Here is a 20,822-nt window from a genome sequence, read left to right as displayed (position 1 = left end):
GTAGGTCGGGAAGAAGCAATCGATAAGGGACGACAAGCTGTCGTTGGCTGCGTAGTCAAACGACTCAGTAATATTACGGCATACAGCATTTGTAATATGACAATCAGTTGTATTGCAAGAGATATTGTCGTATGTGTAGTTAACAAACAGCATTTTAGATTATATGGTAGTACAGAAGAGATACTTGCTTACACGGAGAAGAGAGCTACATCCATTGTTTATTATTCTTCTCAACCGCCGACAGACTTATGATAACTTAGTATAAGTTTTCACCTAATTGCAATAATCCATGCCAAGCATAAGGCTCATACGACATCTAATATTCAAGGAAGGACTCAAATACGGACTCGCATATATAGCCAAATACAAACAAAGTCTACACGGTCCCATTGATTGATGCAAAGAATGAATGCCATGACAATTTCATTTCGGTAATATTACAATGTGCTCATCTTACCCTTGACAGACCAATATCCTAAGTTGAAAACCCATTACAATAGTTGGAGAGAAGATTATTGTGCCAATAAGTGTACACTAAGACCAGGGTAGCAGGCTTTCCTCCCCAATGAAGGAATTGGTCAAATTAATTGCAAAATTATTCACATACCAAACTTAGAATTCACATCCTTTCAAAAGAGGGAATTCGTATATCATTAATTTCGGATTTATCCCAGATTTTTATCAGATGGAGAAAGCCGTATAGTATTTTCCCCGTCCGTCATACATTATTTTACTTATTTAGTACCCCTTTAAATATACCACTATTGTTAAGGTTTCAAATTACAATTCCTTTGATGTCATATTACAACGAATTCAATCATACTCGTGTCCAAAACACAACGAATTCAATCATACTCGACACCAATGGCTACTACTAAGAATTGGTTCTGAGCCAATTCAATTATAATCGACACCAACGGCTACTGTTACCCAATATGAAATACCACCAGTAAACTCAGGCGCAATTCGCTTGTTAGTCCACTATTACTATACCGTCGCCTATTTAGGAAATTGTCCTGTTCGGTGCAGTAGTCATTAACCGGTTTCGTAACCTCTTTCATGTTGGTTCCATCGCTACCATCTCGTCATAAGCCAAGTCGTTATACAGGCGACGCGTAGTACGGTTGTGTTTGGTGGAGATTTTTTCAGCTGTTGGTAGTGAAGATGGAGTGTGTCTTCTTGGGTCTGGTAACATTAAAATGGATAAAAAACAGGCCGAATTGGTCGAGAGATACCAGGAGTCAAAGCTACAGAATGCAAGAAACGATACTGCGAATGGAGACGACGAAGACGTCCAATCTGAAAGTGACGATGATTTACTTGAATTGCTAGGCGAAGAAGACGATGATTTGCAGGGCACTATGTCCCAATACAGAGAAGCTCGGATACAGCAGTTGTCTAAAGAGTTCAAGCTTATTAACGATACAGTGAAAAATACAAACGACAGCGAATTGGGGTATGTAATTTCTATAGATGATGAAAAGGAAGTGATGCAATTTGTCACAGCCAATGCCCTTGTGATATTGCATTTCTATCAACCCAATTTCGCGAAATGTGCGGTGATGAACGAAAGATTAGACCAATTGGCTGAAAAGCACTTGACTCTTCGAGTAGTTCGGATTCAGGCAGAAAAGGCTCCCTTCCTTGTTACCAAACTTGGTATCAAGGTTCTACCATTTGTAGCTATTTACAAGAACGGAAATGAAATAGATAGACTCGTAGGCTTTGAGAAGTTGGGCAACAATCCTAATGCGTTCTCTTACGAGGAACTTGAAACATACTTGATGTTGAAGCAAATCATAGCCAGAAAGAGCGTTAATCGTGCTACCATTAGATCTAAAAAGGCAAGCTATGATGATGACGAAGATGACGATTTAGACTTATGAAACTATTGGGAAATATGGCTAACTTTTACATAAAATTGCATTCAAAAGCCGCCTCCACCACGGTTTGTGGTCTGTGTGTACTTTAAACTTAAGCGACGTGGAAGAGTTATCGTGTTCGACTAGCCAATTAAGACTTGGCTCATCAAATGAATACATGGGCATGTCATTGCTGGTACGAAGTCGGACCGAGTTAGGTAGCTGCAACACATGAGTGCTGCTATCATGGTCCACCAAATGCTGACGATTCTGCAACACACTATCCCCGAGCATGTGGTAATATCAATGATTGGTGTAGTTTTGAATGGGTTGCCGTTGGCAGGAATTAATCACGGTTTCTTTGGTAGTGATGGTGGTGATTGCGGTGTGGTTATATAGAGCCTTAACCTAAAAAGCCATCACCCGAGATTATGTGGGCCGAAAATTATGGGTGCAACTCCTATTTTGCAAAGCCGTAAGCGATGACTGCCACGATTTGTGTAAGTATTAAGGTGCAACAAGGAAACCACGAAACAAGGTGGTATTTTGATAAATAATTCCTATGATGTGGTAATTGCTTTCTTGGTGCTATAGTAGTGGTAAATGACATGTAAACTACCGGAGTGAAGCTTGCGGTATTGTCCTATTTTGTGGTATATGTGCATCAGGTTGCCGCAGAGTTTCGGAGTTGCTACTCTTAGCGGTTTTGGAAGACCTACAGAAATTAGACGATTCAACGGTGACGAATCGCTGCACAGGTAAAGAGACATAGAGAGAGAGAGAGACTGAGAACTACTACATAATATACGATGTATACTGATAATATTCACCCTATTGCTTAGAATAAAATTAATTTGATTAGTTGGCACTAACTACCCAATAATCTCTGCTTCTTTCCATGAGACCACCTTACTACTACATAGTCATGGAACTCCCCCCTTGATACCGGTAATTCCTCAAAGACCATTCTTCGCAGTTTACGAGTGCTCCCCGAAAAACGTCATCGGTTTCGCACTCGCAGCTTCCTTCCGTATTGGATAAGCCGCAGATCCCGTGGTGGAGAAGCTGACGTAATCACGTTTGCCTCAATTTTTCTTTGGTTCTACAATAAGGATATGCTGTGTATTAGGGCTCGAGCCCTCATTTATCCAAATTACGTGTGACTTTGGGGAATTCTTTTTCTTTTCAACTCCACCATTCTATTTGTATCACGTGATATAAATTTGCCTGCGAAGTTTTTTTTTTCACTTTGCCTCTGCTGCTGACATACCGAATACCAAACCAGTGGAGTCTCCAACTCTTTTTCTAGTCCACTCTCTTCCTCTGTTTCATTCTTGATTTAGGAAAGCACACAACTTGGTACGAAAGAAGCATCTATTGCAGACAAGCCAAAATGCAAATTTTCGTCAAGACTTTAACTGGTAAGACCATTACCTTGGAAGTCGAGTCCTCCGACACCATTGACAATGTCAAGTCCAAGATTCAGGACAAGGAAGGTATTCCACCTGACCAACAAAGATTGATCTTCGCTGGTAAGCAGTTGGAAGACGGTAGAACTCTTTCTGACTACAACATCCAGAAGGAATCCACCTTGCACTTGGTCTTAAGATTGAGAGGTGGTGGTAAGAAGAGAAAAAAGAAGGTCTACACCACCCCAAAGAAGATCAAGCACAAGCACAGAAAGCACAAGTTGGCTGTCTTGACCTACTACAAGGTTGACAACGAAGGTAACGTTGAGAGATTGAGAAGAGAATGTCCAGCTCCAACCTGTGGTGCCGGTGTCTTCATGGCCAACATGAAGGACAGACAATACTGTGGTAAGTGTCACATCACCTTCAAGGCTAACTAAGTTAGTAAGTGGTCGTATTATACGGTTATTTAGTTAATGTATGTTATCTTCTGAAAATCTGAATAGATCTGTAGAATGAGAAGAAGGGTAGGGATAAGGAAATGGGGTTTTACCAGTGAAGTTAGCCATCAATTCAAGTAAATCAACTGAAGAATTACTAAGCTGGTTATTTGGTATCAAACATCCATGACGCAATACGTTATCACTGAATTCGGTAATGAGATAACTAGGGAAAGAGCTGTAACAACAAAAGCATGGGGTACAATTTCTGTCATAGGATCCTCCAGTAAGAAGAAGCCGAGTATGCTATGCTACACTCTCTCAGTCTTCTTTCCTCCAACATTCCACAAATTACATATTCTCCCCAATATCGCAATCGAACAGCCACTTTACCACCATTTGCAGTAAAACGACGGGACCTTTTTCATCGTTTGTCGCGTATCAGCTTATCTCTCTCTCAAAAAATGACATTAATTTGCGACACTCAACAGCCACGTCGATCAAACATACAAAATCAACGACTTATACAAAAACCAGTCATCACCCTTTTCCAATTATTTATTTTCATTTTCAACTAATACGTTTTAAAAAAAACGTCAGATTGAACATATTACACCCTCTTCACTTATTTCCAATTTGCACCACCCTTAACACTCCTTTCCGTACCCTTCACTCTCCCCTACCTCCCACCTCCACCTCTTTTATCAGTAGCCCCATATAAGTCACGTGCACGAAATTTTCCGGGCTTCATGCAGGAACTTAATTCCACGCATAACAACAATCTTTAAACGTAATATGTATATCTCTGTTTATTGTTATGATCTGGGTGTTGTGTTGGGTTAGTGTTGTTATTAGTAGGTCTGGCAAGAAATCTGTAGAATCGTAATTAGTAATTGACTTTTAAGAACCGCCAAAATCCGCCGCTATGAGTTTCTCCATCTACGACTTGGATGAGAACATAAAGAAGCTCTTGAACTTGGACAACTTCCTCAATGGCGGCACGGTAAATGACTTCATAGAAGAGATCAGTAAGGACCATTTCCTCAAAGCGCAGGAGGTCAACAAACTAGACTATTTGGATCCGAAACCGTACATTCGTACCTTTGAATCCACGCTTAGAGAGTTAAAACAACTTCATACCGAGGCTAATGATCAGACTCGTATGAGTGAGAAGCAAGTGGAGAATTACGAATTGAAACACAGTGAAAGTGTCCTTCAATTGAGTGCCAAAATCGACAAGTCGGTCAAAAAGTTTGATGTTTTGGATAGCCGAATCTCGGAAGTTACTACCAAAATCAATCCGCTTGGAAACTCTCTTAACCGAATCACAGACTCCAGAGATAGGTCTTTGGAAACCATCTTCTTGATCAGAGCATACCACGGATTCTACACTAAAGAGAAATATGATCCATTGGAGACATTACGTACGTCGTCCAAATTTGAAGATAAGACAAAATGTGCAAAGACAGTAAGAAACTTGATTACCTTATCAAAGAAAATTGAGTCTCCAGACTTGCCAAAAACAACCAAATGTGTCCAGACTATTCAGAGCTACAGCGAAATGATGGAAAGAAACTTGTTGAACAAGTTTGAGGTCGCGTCAGAAGACCATCAGTTTGAAATAATGAGAGATATCGCTAAGATTCTCTTTGGATTTAATGGAGGAGCCAACGTCGTACAGACTTTCGTCAGTAAAAATGATATAATATTAGACCCAAGCCAAGAGGAGGAGAAGTCCATTTTAGATGACGAAGTTACTTGGCAAAAGCTCTCTGATCCAAACTTCGGGGAAGTCATCAAAGATAAAGCTACAGAGGACATCTTAGACACGCTCCGTTTCGAGATCAAGTCAAGAGCACGTGTTATTCAACAAGTGTTTGAAGATCCGGAACCAGTTCTCAAGATCTTTATTCAGAGAATTTATGCTCAAATTGTCCAAAATAAAGTCAACACACTACTTCAATTCTCTCTCTCCGTGAGCACGCTTGCCCATGTCAGGATATTGCATATTCTTTACATTCTCGTAGGGGACTTCACCAAAGACGTGAAGGAGTTCTTGGCAACGAATGAATTTGATAAAGAAAATGAGTTGAGCTCAATCTTGGACCAGTCTTTCTATGATCTCTTTATCGAATATACTTCGGATACTGTTTATTTTGCCAGGGAGAAGAAAAACTTGGAAGAGATTATTTATGAAATTGTCCACAAGTTCAATGAGTACAATGAGAAAGAAATTGCGAACAATTACCTTTCGACAAAGATAGAGAATCTAGACAACTTTGAATATAATCAAAAGAATGAGCATGCTAGTAACGACCGTTTCAGTTTCCACTTTTCAGAAAGAAAAAGACTCAACCAATTCAGAACCTACGTGAAATCAAAATTGAGCGATAAAAATGCAAGAAATTCCACAGACTTAGACAGGAACGGTCAAGACTTTGAGGAATATTCTAAACTTAATATCACCAAGGTAGAAACTATATTGAAATCTTCTATCGAATCCATCGCCAGAATCTTGGAGTTGGCTCCTAACAAGGCACCCGACTATGCTCTTGAAATTCTTGAGATAATTCTTTTCGACTTTGGAAAGTTGTACATAGGAAGTGGATTGGAAATTGCTTACGATCATCTTAAGCAAGAGAACGTGAGCTCTAAGATCAACTCGACCCAACAGTTCAATTTCGACTACTTAACTTCGTTCAACTTAGTTAGTGAAATTTTATTTTTGATTTCATCATGTATCAAAAAGATCATTTTACCTAGTGCTGTTAACTCACCTAACATCAAGAATAGAATGATTAACTTAACTAACGGTTTTGTCTCCAGATGCGAACTTTCCTTGAATATCATTTTGAGTGAAACTCAAGAATTAATAGCGGCCAGAATAGCATTCTTTTTAACAAAACAGAAAAAGAAGGACTTCTTCTGCGATACTATTGAAGATGACACGGAAGCTTGTGAGTTGATCAGTGACTTTTTGATTTTGGTCTACACCAGATTTAATATTTCCTTAAATAACACCAACTTGGAGAATGTATTGGTCAAAGTGGGTATGAATTTCTTGAATCAACTTTTGGAGCATTACAAAAAGTTCACCGTCAATTCCATTGGCGGTATTGTTTTGACTAAAGATGTCATTCGTTACCAATCAGTCATTGACGAATGGGATATCCCAGAATTGTCGGAAAACTTCCAATTACTCAAAGAAATTGGTAATTTATTCACTGTTCAAGCTGAACTTATCAATTCGTTAGTAACAGAGGGACAGTTGGCAAACTTGAAGCCGTATACAATTAGACAATATGTGGCCAAACGCGCAGATTTCAACCCTAGCTACATAGAAAGATTTTTTAGTCTCAAACATTAATAGATATGAATGACACGTCCAAGACTTTTGGGGTATAAAACTATGTCGATAATGAATCATTTTTGTAGAAGAGATGAATCCGTAGTATATTTATAGATACTAAATACTAAGAATGATGCTGTGGTGCTGTGAAATGCTATGAAGTTTTAAATAGTCAGGTATTTATACCAGACCGAAGTAGATGCCTAAAACAATAAAAGGTATGACAAAACTTAAGAATACGTTTAACAAGAAGCCACGAACATCGATGAGACGATTTTTCAGTGGCGCCCAATGGTTCTTTTCAAAGCGGGCGTCATCAAAGGTAGTTTTAGCAAGAATGTATGCTAAAATACTGTTATACTGGGCAGGATAGATATATTTCAACACCAAAGAGGCAATTGAAGCAAGCAATACAACACCATAAGCACGAAATGGATGAAGGGGGTTTGGCATGTAGCACATTTCGGTCTTGAACGTTTCTTTTGGAGTTGTTCCTTTGAGATCATCCAAAAGATTGTATGGATTGTGAAGAGACAATAATTGAATAGCAGGATACTTAATACCACTACTCATAGCCGCAGATTTAACAGCGATTTCCTTAGCTACCTTATCCTTCCCTTGAAACTTATAAGGCTGTTGGATTTCACAGTAATCATGGTCATCGCCTGCGAATATGATTTCTGGACCAATAATACCTAAAATCTCATGGGTGATTGCATGTTCCAATACAGTTTGATACTGCTTTCCTTTTTGAATAGGAAACTTCCCACCTTTCTCTCTCAAAGGACCACAAGTCTGAGTGTCTGGGAAACGATACATTGGTACATGCTGGAGGAGTATCCGAGGAAATTGACTATTCAATTTATCATTGATAGTGCTAAGGAAATTTCTGGCCTCAGTATGTATCGCCTTGTCTGGATGGGACAACGAGATCACATCTAAAAGAACAAAGGAATGGTTTCCCAATTCTATGTATTCGTTCAATTCACCAAAAAATTCGGCAAAGCGGTCCTTAATCTCGGGCTTAACTAACTCATAACCTATATCATGGTTTCCAGGAATGGACAGAATGGTTCTTCTGTTGACCTTTTTAGGAAACACAGTGTTATATCTCTTATACTCTTTGAACCATACATTGTTGTCGTCCCATTCCCTGCCACCGTCGAATAAGTCACCCAAGAAGATTGTAGTATCGGGATCTAATTCCGAGTGCATAAACTTGTGGTTCCTACGGAGATAGTTGTCGGTGACTTTTTGTACAAGGAAGTCAATGATGGCTGGTCTTCCAGGGTATGAATAGGCATCCACTATCTGGGGATCGGCTACCAAAGCTATTCTATGAGGAGATGCATTTTCTGGCCAATCCTCCCAATTGGACCAGTTACAAGAAGCAACAACATTTCTGGCATAGATTCGCTCAAAATAGTGAATTGTTATTACCCAGATCAAGAAGAATACCAAAATGATACGGTGATCTACTCGATGAAGAACTCCTTTGATATATCTTTTATATTTGGAACCGGTGTCAAAGTCATCCGAGAGGTAGTAATTCAGTTTCTTATCAGAATCATCAAGCTCATCGAGAAGTCCTGGACTACTTCGTTTATCCTTCCTTCTATAATTCATGGCGTCGGGGCTGAGAAGGACGTCGACTGAGAGAAGGTAAACAGATATTTCAAAAAGTTGAATTAGTTGGAGGTGAGCTCAAATAAATGCTGCAACTGGTAGCGTTGATGGTGAATGGTGAGAGGAGGCAATGACATTGGAGAGTAAGAAAGCCAAGAATTCACAAAAGGGACAAAGGTAGTGAAAGGTGAAGAACAGAGTGTTTACGTAGTACCAGAGACTAATAATATTGCAAAGGAGATTTGCAACAAGAGTTGCGTTGTATCGGAATAACTTCGATAAAATATGTCATACTAACATACCGATGCGTCCACCTTGATGTAGTGTTGACACATTTTTCCGGAAAATCCAGCTGCAACCAACTATAGAACCCCAGAATGGATAATACAAGCGAATATAGAAAACCTATACGTTTGAATTTATTAACAGTTCTGCGTAAAATAGTAGTTATCTTATGTTATGGCAGCATCGACTCGGCAATATTGTGATTCATGGAATTGCTGCAAAATCGTTCTCTTACGGTATTGCCAGTGCATTGTCATTACATTTATTATGGTTCCTCTATTCATGTTTGTTGCTCATTACCATGGAAGTATCTGGTAACCTAAAACATTAAGTATTTTGAAAATTTTATAGCAAGATCCACCGGAAAACTCATTAGTCGTCTAACGTCACGCAAGCTATCCTCTTAACGACGTTTTCTTAAATCATTCCCTATTCCTTCAATCATTAGGGCAACAACAGTAATCGTATTTTCACTCACCCAATCAGCAAGTGTAATGCCAAAGAAAGCTAAAACCACACCATTTGTCTTGGGAATTTCCATCTGGGCTAACCATTAGAGATAATACTCATAACCTACCATATACCTCGACTCTTCTGCGGCATTGGTTTGTCTTTACACGCGAACTCATAGATTGCATCGCTACCATCTTCTGTGTTGACTTGTTTTCTCTCACTATCATTAGCTATGACTAGAGATTCCGTGTTTTACAGTTCTATGCTTTGAATTGGACATCTTTCTTGTGATAGTTCTGCTCCGTCGATGTCCTCATAGCATATCCTTATAGCTACGGCGAACAATATGAACGGAAATAGAGAAAAAGACCGAAATGAACGTAAGCTACGATCCAAAGACTCCCATAGAAAGGAACCAAGCCAGACGCTATTCAACTTTGAAAACTTAAACAGATTGATCTACAGAAACCAGAAAATCACCGTGTCAAACAGCACATCCTACAAAAACCTCTATGTTTACAATGCCGACTCACAATTACCGCCATCTCAAGCTATAAGCAAAACAAGTGACATCAAAATCAGAAAGGATATCATTCCTAGAAAGTCCAGATCAAAGGCTGCTCATGATCCTTTGCCAGATAAGGCATTCGATGCATTTCACCGCAAAATGAAGAAAGACGAGAAAGTAATGACTAACGAGGACAAACTCCGAATCCTCTCCGAGGTCGATAACTTACAATCACAATTAAAGCTCTTGAACCAATACGACTGGATACGACACCTCCCCACAATTGCGTATATCAAGGATCCACGAGATTTCACGGAATTGGAACAGAAGAGAGCTCTTACTATTCACGAAGTGGAAAGGCTCATACGAAAGCAGGAACACTGGCGAAAAAGATTGGAAATTATAACGGCTTCCATCAAGGAATTCGAAACCTATGGCGATGACGAGATTGAAGAAGACCAATACTCTCTTTCAATGGAAGCATTGAGAGCCAGAAGACAGAAGGAAAGACGACAGTTGTATGGACCAAAGATCAAATTGAGGTTAAATAACCTTTATACCTTGATAATAGATCCCATCCTACCACCAAAAATAGTGAAAAACGAATCGCTAACTAGTTCGCTGTCGGTGTCACCTATTTCGAAGATTGTGAAAGCTCCAGTGATCCACAAGAAACAGGGAGTTGTTGCAAAGAAAGATCAGGTTGCAAAGAAAGATATTTTAGCTGTGAGCAATAAGAAGGTATCGAAGTCTGCCTCAAAGCCTCCCAAAGCTGCTAGGCAAGTAACTCCAATCAAGGTAGAGATTGAAGAAGTGCCTGTTATCCAGATTCCAACCACAAGAACTACAAGAAGATCGTTAAACTTGAAGTTGGAGGATGTTACGAATGAAAGCGTTGACTTTCAGATTAACAGCATCGATGAGATCGCATTTGGAACTCACATTGGTATGGATGCAACCTCACAAGAGGGCTTTCACTTACCCCGTGGGTTAAAAAGAAGAGCTGAAGAGACGATCCAAGAAAGAAATGACTTCAGTGCTGGACTACGGGAAAATGATAGCTTTGACGACTAAGCTATTCTGTATTTATAGATACAACATACAACAGATTTGTATTATAATTAATAATAGTAATATGTTCTTAAATATAATAATAATATTATAATAAGAAACTATGCAAATTTTTCCATTTCGTTCAGTAACATTGCAATGATTTCAGCACGATCAATGGCTGCCACTGATGTGGTTGATGCAATAGATACATTAAACGGATTATGGAGAACGGTTTTTGGAACCTGCCTTAATTCAATATCGACTCTTCCTGGTATAAATCTCTCCATTGTGGATCTGCTGATCGAGTATTTTTGGACGAGATGTTCCTTTAGGGCAATACAAGCTAATATGGTTCTGGCCAATGCTGCGTAGGCTTCTAGTTCGTATCCAGAACCTTCATCTTCGTCCACGGTCTTAAGGCGTTCTAATATATGCATACCTTGGCGACTGACAATTTGGTCGATTTCGCTGAGAATGGTTAGAATCTCTTCGTAGCTACCGAAATCGAGATTTGCAATATTAGAAATCTTGAATATCGTTGACTTCTCCTGCTCGAAGGCAAGTCCTTTATCAAATAAATTTGAATCGATATTCAACATGCGAGTCAACGATTGAACAAACTTCTTCTTCGCAGTATAAGTCTTATTGATAACTGAATAGACATCGTCATAAAGGTTACTTGCTTTGTTCGTATCAACAGAGATACTTTTCAAGTACTTGAAAGCCAAATTGAATGCTTCAATATAACTGGAATCAATCAAGGACTCATGCTTTTCATAGAGCTCTCTGTGAAGGTCTCTTGCGATATAGGTAATGTAAGGGTTAGGACTGGCGTATAACGCTATTATGGTTGGAATGCATCTCTTGGGGTTGGCAAATCCAAGCTTGATTATCAATTGCAAGAACTGAACTGGTAACAATGAAAAGTTTCCAGCGTCTATCAAACAGAGTTCGAGGATTCTATCTTGATATCTTTGAATTAAACCAGCGCAAACGCCATCATTGAGAAATGTATTGTAGCTACCATGGAAAACAGAAACATCAAGTTTTACTTTATCAGACGACACTTCTTTTGATCCATTTCTTTTACGAGCTAGGTAATCCTCTTCTTTTAGGAACTTTAGAAGTCCCTGAAGAATGGTATGAGCTGTCTCGAGGTTATCCTTTGCAAGAAGCCCCTTGTCGAGCACTTTCAAAATTGGTTCCGAAACAAATAGTTTTGTGTGAGACCTACAAACATGAATAATATTTGTCAATGCAACATTCCGAATGCTAAGAGGCATCTTATCATCACAAAAGAACATCAAGAACTTTACTATGGCACTCGTGACAGATTCTTTTTCCTTCAACCCTAAGTTTGACTTCAAGAATAATTCCCTATGTTTCTCTAGTTTGCAGTATCTTCCAAAGCATCCAAGAAGATGTAAAAGCTTTTGTAATTTTACATCGTATTTCTGGTCGTTGTGTGAACCTGTTTCTATGTATGGCCTAATGAGTCTCATACATGAGATGGAAGCATTGGCAAGTTTAATAGTATCTTTGTTCTTTTCACATAAAGTCCAGACGCTTGGCATGGCACGATGCAATTCCTTCACGCTGAATTTCGTGAGACGCTTCAACAAACCTGATGTTAAAGAGCTCAAAAAATCGGGTCTTAAGGAGTCAATTATTGGCAACGCTGAACTGAGAATATCCAATGAGTAATAACGAGTATTTTCTTCAGAAACTTTTTCGTCGATGATAAATGGTTCTATAGAGATCAATTGATCCTGATTAATCAATGAAGTGTCGCATCGAACAAGAAGAGCAATTAACTTCATAGAACGTCCAATACACTTTCCCTCAATCACGAAGTCAAAAGCCGTATCCACAATTTTCTGTAAGCTCTTTTTAATTCCAGCCTTAGTGTTCGAGACAACGTGATTCAATAAGAATGTCTCAAAGAACTCGTTAGTTTTGCTTTTCCCATTCACTAAATCCATCATGACTTCAACTTCTGTTCTAAGCTCAGCTTCTTTTCCAGTGGTGTTTGCGGTGAGAGAGGTGTCCAACCACAAAGATATAAGAATATTAGTGGCAAGATCCTGAACAACATCGTCCTCATCTTCGAGTCTTCTCAAGATTCGAGCTGCTATGTAACTTTTCGCGGTAGTTGAAGCGGTGTTCTTATACATTTGACCGCTCAACTTTACGACCCTCTTCCTAACCTGGACACTTTCGTCTGTTAAGCATTCGCAAATTGCCTGATAGAAACTGTCAACCACTAAAGGTTTTGATATCATGTATCTATTGATTAAATCAATTACTGCATCCCTAACAAGTGGCGAGCTATCGAACAAACGGTTTGAAACAGATTCTTGAATTTTATTGGATAAAAGCAAGCCCACATCTTCTTCTATCAACAGAGAAAGAATTTTAATACATTTTGCCCTTACTTTCACCTTCGTGCTGTCCATCAAACTTACCAAGGAAGCCAAGAAGTTTTCGTACAATAAAGTCAACTCCTGGCAAAGTATTGTCGAAATATAGAAATTTTCAAGACCTTCTACAATTTCCTGGTTACTGATGGATAATTCGCTATCTCTTTTTCCACTTCCAATAAGGCATATAGCAAATACCATTTGCAGTAACTCTTTCTTGGCCGCGTCTCTTTCAGCAATTAAGGCTTTGTCGATATCATCTTTCGTCTCCATTCTATAAGCTTCGGTGATTGGGGTGAGATACGATAAGAATTTGACCACGAGAAACTTCCCTGCTATAGACAGTTTGCTGCCATGAGCTTTATCTCGTAAGCTCCGAAGAATACTGAGAAATGATATCTTAGCTTGTACAAAGTCTGCACCAGTACTATGGATGCTTAATTCGTTCACTTCTGTCGAAACCTTTATGCGAAGAAGGCGAACAGCAATCATACCAATAATCTCAAGCATTGATGTTTCCACTGTAGTCGCAGCTTCAGAGTTTTGAATCACTACTAGAAATGTTTTCATTATCGATGTCAATAATATGGTACTTCCTGACCAAGCGGGCAACGGCAAGAACACTAATAAATCTTCTACCACAAACTCCAAGGACAGCTTTGACATCGGTGATGAGGTGGCTGTAAATTTAGAAACCAATAAGGAAGCTACATTGTCAGCTGTTTTCGTTGACTCATTAATTATCGCTTGTAGTTCTGAATGTGAAGAGGAATCTTCGAGTAAGGATTGGGGGGAAATTGAATCTGACTCGAACTCGGAGCAGCAACACTCTACTAGCTTGACAATAAGAGCGCTCACATTTTGGACACTTCCTCCTTGGACCAATTTGTACTGCCTAGCTGAGAGCCTCTGCTGCGGTAACTTATCGAAATTAGAGATTATCTCGCCCAACAAGAATTCTCTTTGGTCAACAACCGATGAGTATATATATACAATAATCTCGCTGGCCTTTGATCTCATCAACTCAAAGTTGCTTAGTCCCAACACTGTGTTGTTGCCCTTTCCTCTAAATTCGGCAAATATGATTTGTATGGCTAAAAACTCCAACTTTGTGAGGAGAGTATCGTCAAGACTGTATTCATGTAGATAAGATAAAATGACTTGCAATATATCGCATATCTCTATCAATAGATTTGTAAATTGAGCTTTCAAACTTATAGAAACAACCTTTATTTTTTCCTGGCCAGCAGCAAGAGGAAGCAATAATTCATCTACTAAGTCTTGGACGAGCTGAATCACCAGAGTTAAATGCTCATCCAAAAATAGCACTTTATCAGAGTAACATCCGTTAAGTATGGCGAGAATATTTCTACTGGCAATTGTACTGATGAAGCAATTATGGAGATATGCTAAAACAGTTCCATCTTGATTCTCCCCGTCTCCTTGTAAAATTTCGAGTATCTGGCCGTAATCTGAGCTCCTGCTAGATGAAACTGTATTGAAGCAGAGGTCTTGGATCTTTGCAAACTGACTCACATCAACATCCTCCGAAATGCGATGGTCCACGACACGTATCAAGTTGTCATGGAGTAAGAGTAATGTGGACTTCGAAAGAACGCGTGCATCGCCAATATTGATCCAATAGCTATGGTCATCACTTCCTATTTCTTCCAGTTCTATATCCGAAATCAATTTCTTTAATGTATGATATGCTTGTATAGCCAATTCTTCCTGTGAAAGCGTAACAACATGTTGAGTCCTCTTCGCGGGGATGTTATCCTCTGACAGGGGTGTTCCCTCTGAAGAAATAGACCTTTTCCTAGGATTAATGGTCTCATTTTCGTCTGGTTCTCGCTGATTTACTTCCACAGTGTAGTCCACCTCCTGGGGAAACATTTTGTAGTATTCTTTTTGAAATTTCTTTCTGTATCTGTCGTTGTGAGACTTCGTATGCTGTAAATCGCTTGGATCATACACTTTCCTTACTGATAATCTGCCCGTATAGATTGGTGTGGAGGATGATAAGACATTTCCATTTCCATCAGCTTCACCGCCGCTAGCAACGTTCTCATGCACTACATTTGGCTTGCTATCAAATAGCCTCTTTTCCAAGTACGGCATTGCTGGTCGCTCTACGGATTCTTCTTTTACCCCAGTTTCCACCCTTTCGGGGTTCTTGAACCTTATGGCGTCTAATTCGTCATCGTGAAACTCACTAAATTGAGTCACAAACTCATCCAAAACCTCTGAAAAGTCATCAGGATGATGGTTCCATGCTCTTCTCAATCTGTAAGCCTCTGGAGACACGATTTTCTTCGTAATAGCCTCCAGATCCGGAACCATAGCTATCCCATTACTCGAGATCAACGGTGCTATTTCCTGCTTTGGAATAAGGTGAAGAAACGGCGTAATGCTGAGCGCTTCGCCGATATCTGCCGGGTGTCCTTCTTCCAACAGCATTGTTTCGTTCCCCGTGACGCTGGCTACCGTTTCTACTTACTTACACTTATTTCCAATCGAAATTGTCCCACTTACACTACAAAGAACACTACCATTAAATTGAAATATTTCACCGTTTTAAGCAAAATGCTGCATTCTGATATCGGGTGGTCGTGTGCGTACCAGGTAGTATAGGCTTTGGTTTTTTGCATTCAAATCGGTGGTTCTATGGTGGGTGTATTTTATGGGATAGAGGTGGAAAATGGGGGATTTCAGTAGTTGGGAGGCGTTTGGGAGGGTCTATGTACTGGTGGGAAGATATAGGTTTTGAATAAAAATGAAGAAAAATAGTAGTTGATTAAATGGTATTGGGTATTACATGGCTTTATAGGACAGAATTATGTAGTGTAGGTTTGGGTGCAAATTTGAGATTATATGACATCTCATTAGAAGAGATGACAATTCCGTTTTTGGAACTGAAAAGGTGGTCAAAATTATGATTTAGAGGAAGTAAATGTCGTAACAAAGTTTCCGTATATCATTCTGGTCACCGTTAGGTGAGCAGATAGTTGTACTCATTGTCTCTCGACGACAATGCTACAATACCGGTATTCAACGGAAGGATCATAGGGGCATTTATGGTGGTAGATGTATGGTAATGAATGTTCAAGAGTTGGATACGTGGATGAAGCACAAGAATGAGGTTCTAGTGGAGTTAAACATCATCTCCTTTGAAGAAGAGAGAAAACGAAGCATATACCCCTTCTACCCCTTACACCTCTGCATAGATTACATTAAGTTAGGATGTGTATTGCGGACAAATGTCTGTCCTATGATCTAGTTATTATACATATTTATACCGTTTCGCAGCCAACCAATATCTTTCGAGAGAAAATGTTGAATCAGTCTCATAAACTTCAAAATTTTGCCCCGCGGCCTTTCATAGCAGTTTGAACTTTCTTCCTACTTGTCAAGATTAGGGTTCTGATTCTGACCTTGGTTTGGCATGCCTCCGTGATTAGCCGCATTCGTGGCCATTCTCTGTCTCTGCAACTGTTGTTGCTTCTGAAGAAGCCTCTTACGTTGTTCGGGATCCAACTTAGATATGTCTAATGTGTTTGCCTCTCCACCTGGAGACATACTCTTCCTATTTTGAAATTGCTGAAGCTGCTGCTGTTGCTGAAGCTGCTGTTGATGCTGAAGCTGTTGTTGTTGTTGTTGAAGTTGTTGTAATTGTTGCTGCTGCTGCTGCTGCTGCTGAAGATGTTGTTGTTGGGCAGTCTTGGCAGCCTTTAACATCTGTAACTGGTTACGCTCTTGTGGGGTTAATGTGGCTATCTGGCCTTTCTGTTGTGCAGTGAGTTGCTGCTGCTGCTGTTGTTGTGGCACCTGTCCAGCCCTGTATTGAAGGTTACCTGAACCTGACAGGGGCTGAGCAAGTCTATTCTGCTGCTGCTGTTGCTGTTGTTGTTGCTGTTGTTGATTGTATCTGCTTTGCTGCTGTTGTTGCAAATTAGCCAAGTATTGCGCAGCCAACTTCGTCACCTGCTCCTTACTGAATCCTGGATTCTTCTGTTGAATGGAGTTGATGATAGCAGAGACTTGTGCTGGAGCAAAATGAATTCTTGGTTTGGGAGTTGGTTGACCTTGAGAAGATGAAGACAGTGCAGGTTGCAGAGGACCTTGAGTAGCTGGTGTTGCGTGGTTAGAAAGCGGCAGATGCTCAGGAACTGGCGCTTTGTTAGGCATAGGGTTTCCAATGGCCTGTTTGGCCTGGTTCTGCATTACTACAGGGCTGTTTCCTCCGTTACCAGGTGGTCCTTTATTCTGTTGATTTTGTTGACTCTGTTGCTGCATCAATCTTCTTTGTTTCTGCATTTGAATAAGTGCCTGAATTTGCTCATTGGTATATGGTGTGCCGTTGGGAGTTGTAGGACGCTTGATTGCGCCAGCTGAGTGCTGCATTTGGCCATGTGGCTGGTTGGAGCTGTTTGGAGAAGATTGGTTGCCCATTAATGGAGTACCTGTGTTTGGTACACTCTTTGAAGGGTCCAACCCGCCTGCGCTTCCAGTCCTTTGCTGCACATTGCCAGACGAAGAGCCCAGGCGTATACCATTGTTAGGAATAGGCTGCAGTGACGAGTGAGGATCCTGCAGTTGTGATTGATGTTGTTGTTGTTGTTGTTGCTGTTGCTGTTGAGGTAACATTTGCTGCTGCAGTTGCTGACCGGAAGCGTTTGGCTGTTGACCCTGTTGCTGTTGTTGTTTCTGCTGTTGGGCCACTGCCGCCATCATTCTTGAACGGGTAGCCTGTTGGTTAAGGTATGCCTCTTGTATAGACTTATCTCTATCGAACTTCAACTTCGAAAGTTCTGCAGGGTTTGGAACTCTATCCATAGGTCTCTTTGAAGCTCCTACAACACCAGCTGGAGAAGCACCAACAGTGTTGTTATTGCTGGTACTGTTATTATTATTACTATTATTATTATTGCTGTTGTTGTTATTTCCTTGAGGAACAGACCCGGATGCACTGTTAGCAGAATAATCAGATGTTGACCGTCTTTGGCTGACCTTGGAAATAGCGATCTCTCTCTTCTTCATGCACTTTCTCATAGCTTCGATCATTGACGCCCACCTCAACCTTCTGTGTCCTCTCTGGATAGATTCAGCACCAACCCCAAGTGGCGAGATTCTTCTTTTAGTAGTCAGCTGCGCTCTATGTGCTTGTTCCAACCATTGTTGAGCGTGGTATGCATAGACCCCTTTCATGTCCGAGAATTGGAACTTCTCATTTAGTTGGATGTATCTCTCAAAACACTGCCATGGCGTTCTACGTTCGATGTTAGACTCGTACTTCTTAAGACTGGATGCCGACGACGATGTCAGTAAATGCTCTGATATAAGTTCCCAGTTGAAACAGAATTCCGCCACATAATGAATCAAGTACTTGTCGTCCTGTGGGAGCCATATTGTGGGAGATCTGTACTCTATATTCTTAATCAATGGTGGTTTTGGAGGCTTCAAGTAGTTGAATCTACGATGCGATTGAATACCAAATAAACCCTTTTGATACTCTGGAGGACCTTGAGTTCTTGTATGCTTGTTTTTATTATCTGGGTCTTTAAGTATGATCTTATACCAGTCATCGTCGTCTTCAAATGGATGAATTAATCGAGAGATCGAAGCCAAAGGCGATTCTGTTGGCTTCAATGGAGTCACGGGCTGAGCGTTCATCTCATCATCAAATGCTGTAAAACGAGGCAAGTTCTTGATAATGGACTGGTCGATTTTTTGAAGGTCATTAAGATTAACGAAGAGTTTAAATGGGCCATTCGATGTGCGCTGAGCATATTCTGATGGGTCAGCTGCTGAGTATGTGTAATCGGCTTGATCTGAGGGGCTACTGGCAGTAAGAAGCTTTGTATCTATAGATGGTGCTGGAACGTCAATATCAACTGCCTTCCCATCAACGGTTACTTCTTCCACTATACACTCGTCCACTTCGATGTTATCATCATCAACGACTTGTTCTGGTGAATGCTGCTTGTCTTTGTCAATCTCGATAAGGTCTTCGGCAAATCCTGTGTTTTCTCCTTCGACGTCCTTTGTCTCTTCAATCGATTTATGCTTTAGTGGATTTAAATGCTTAATTGCCTTTCTTCGCACACAAACGGCTTTACCGTAGACCCAATAATCATTAACTGCCTGTGCCATGAGCACACAGCAAGCCTTTTTAAATTTTGATGATTCTTTGAAGTCTGCAGCCAACCATTTCGCTTCGTTGAGCACATTATCCCAATGATAAGTGTTCTTCTTGCTCTTTTTTCTATATTTGAAGGGATCGTAGAATTTCTGAGGCTGTCTGAGTGACCATTTACCTTGGCGTTTCAATTCCTCGATTCTTGAGTATAGTACAGCGATTTTCCCTTCCAAAAGTGCCAGTTCGAAATTGTCTGTCATTAATACCTTATGGGAGCCAGGAAGTAATTTAATTAATGGTAACGTCTGCGTCAAGTAATAGAGCTCTGCAAGAGACGAAACTGTATGTGGACGAGTAGGATAGTGCTCTGGCACAGATAAAATCTCCAAGTCTGCTATGTCTTTATTTAAAAACAGTTCCAATTCTTCATCTGCAACTTCGATTGAGGATTTTAACAGCTTAACAGCAGAACCACTTCTAGCAGCTCTAGCTCGCTGAGAAGCCGACGATGCTATCAACAGAGACCTTGCATTATTGAGTTTCTGGTACTTTCTCTCATGGTGCTCCTCGTGATGGTGTAATTCCGCTTCCGTATCTATTGGTCTCTTGGGTATCACTCTTGAGCCCTTAGGTCTAGAGAATACAGAAGGCTTATATATGGCATTTTCTATGGCCTTGGCGATATCTTTTGATATTTCATTCCGAAGAACCGTATCTATGTTTTCCAACGATCCGATTTGGTCCTTGTGTAGCCCGCTAAACGCCTCATTCACCGATAGTTCTTCAACTCGGATCTCTTGTCCTTCAAACAACTTCACCAATAAAGGATCGGCTGTAAGATACTGCAACTCCTCCAAACGCCGCAGTCTTGTTCTCACAAGATCCCGGGTATCCGAGTCTTGCTGTATTTCGTTCGACATCCGTGCGTCGACTTGTTTATAGTAAAGAAAACAGGAATAGAACACTGATGTTTATTCTATCACCATAAAGTCAATTGAATATTAGTTTTTTGGGATAGATCACGTGATATATGGTATGTATATCACGTGATATAGATGTTAGTACAGACATTGTTAGTTCGGTGGTGGTAGTAGAACAAGTTGTTCATTTTCTTTTAAGGGTGGGAATGGGATGTTAGGGTGAAAGTTGGAGGATATAGATGTATATACACGGAATTATACGGTATTACACATCTTCTCTTCTTATTTGCAAGTCGAAAGAAGAAGAGTCCTAAGACTATGAAAAATTCCTGTACACATGGTCTGAACCTGTCACGTG

At 40.2% G+C, this 20,822-nt stretch overlaps 7 protein-coding genes across 7 annotated transcripts; 4 read left to right on the top strand and 3 right to left on the bottom strand. All coding sequences in view use genetic code 12, as the record gives it.

Annotated features, from left to right (window-relative positions):
• Window positions 1-1,199: 1,199 nt before the first annotated feature.
• On the top strand, window positions 1,200-1,886 carry RJT20DRAFT_136472 (thioredoxin domain-containing protein; the record flags this gene model as incomplete). Its single annotated transcript, XM_064918476.1, has 1 exon — window positions 1,200-1,886. The coding sequence occupies one exon, from the start codon at window positions 1,200-1,202 to the stop codon at window positions 1,884-1,886; it is 687 nt and encodes a 228-aa protein (XP_064773411.1).
• A 1,058-nt stretch (window positions 1,887-2,944) lies between these two features.
• On the top strand, window positions 2,945-3,804 carry UBI3 (ubiquitin-ribosomal 40S subunit protein S31 fusion protein). Its single transcript, XM_064920709.1, has one exon. It carries the CDS (start codon window positions 3,256-3,258, stop codon window positions 3,709-3,711), a length of 456 nt encoding a protein of 151 aa, XP_064773410.1. The 5' UTR covers window positions 2,945-3,255; the 3' UTR covers window positions 3,712-3,804.
• A 724-nt stretch (window positions 3,805-4,528) lies between these two features.
• SEC10 (exocyst subunit) lies at window positions 4,529-7,149 on the top strand. Its single transcript, XM_064917664.1, has one exon. It carries the CDS (start codon window positions 4,637-4,639, stop codon window positions 7,076-7,078), a length of 2,442 nt encoding a protein of 813 aa, XP_064773409.1. The 5' UTR covers window positions 4,529-4,636; the 3' UTR covers window positions 7,079-7,149.
• On the bottom strand, window positions 7,150-8,712 carry RJT20DRAFT_130125 (putative lipid phosphatase). The gene has a single exon (XM_064917663.1). It carries the CDS (start codon window positions 8,684-8,686, stop codon window positions 7,241-7,243), a length of 1,446 nt encoding a protein of 481 aa, XP_064773408.1. The 5' UTR covers window positions 8,687-8,712; the 3' UTR covers window positions 7,150-7,240.
• A 1,091-nt stretch (window positions 8,713-9,803) lies between these two features.
• On the top strand, window positions 9,804-10,547 carry RJT20DRAFT_83297 (uncharacterized protein; the record flags this gene model as incomplete). The annotated part of the gene is made up of 1 exon (XM_064921235.1): window positions 9,804-10,547. A coding segment is annotated over one exon (744 nt), but the record flags the coding sequence as incomplete, so codon positions are not given.
• Window positions 10,548-11,046: 499 nt separating this feature from the next.
• RJT20DRAFT_130123 (cohesin-loading factor complex subunit) lies at window positions 11,047-15,936 on the bottom strand. The gene has a single exon (XM_064917662.1). The coding sequence runs from the start codon at window positions 15,863-15,865 to the stop codon at window positions 11,105-11,107; it is 4,761 nt and encodes a 1,586-aa protein (XP_064773406.1). The 5' UTR covers window positions 15,866-15,936; the 3' UTR covers window positions 11,047-11,104.
• A 697-nt stretch (window positions 15,937-16,633) lies between these two features.
• On the bottom strand, window positions 16,634-20,803 carry VID21 (Vid21p; the record flags this gene model as incomplete). The annotated part of the gene is made up of 3 exons (XM_064918858.1): window positions 16,634-16,674; window positions 16,855-20,442; window positions 20,800-20,803. The coding sequence occupies 3 exons, from the start codon at window positions 20,801-20,803 to the stop codon at window positions 16,634-16,636; spliced, it is 3,633 nt and encodes a 1,210-aa protein (XP_064773405.1).
• Window positions 20,804-20,822: the final 19 nt, after the last annotated feature.

Source organism: Scheffersomyces xylosifermentans, assembly GCF_036884685.1.
Source record: "Scheffersomyces xylosifermentans strain CBS 12540 chromosome Unknown RJT20scaffold_6, whole genome shotgun sequence".
Lineage (NCBI taxonomy): Eukaryota > Fungi > Ascomycota > Pichiomycetes > Serinales > Debaryomycetaceae > Scheffersomyces > Scheffersomyces xylosifermentans.
This window is presented reverse-complemented; position numbering and strand designations above follow the sequence as displayed.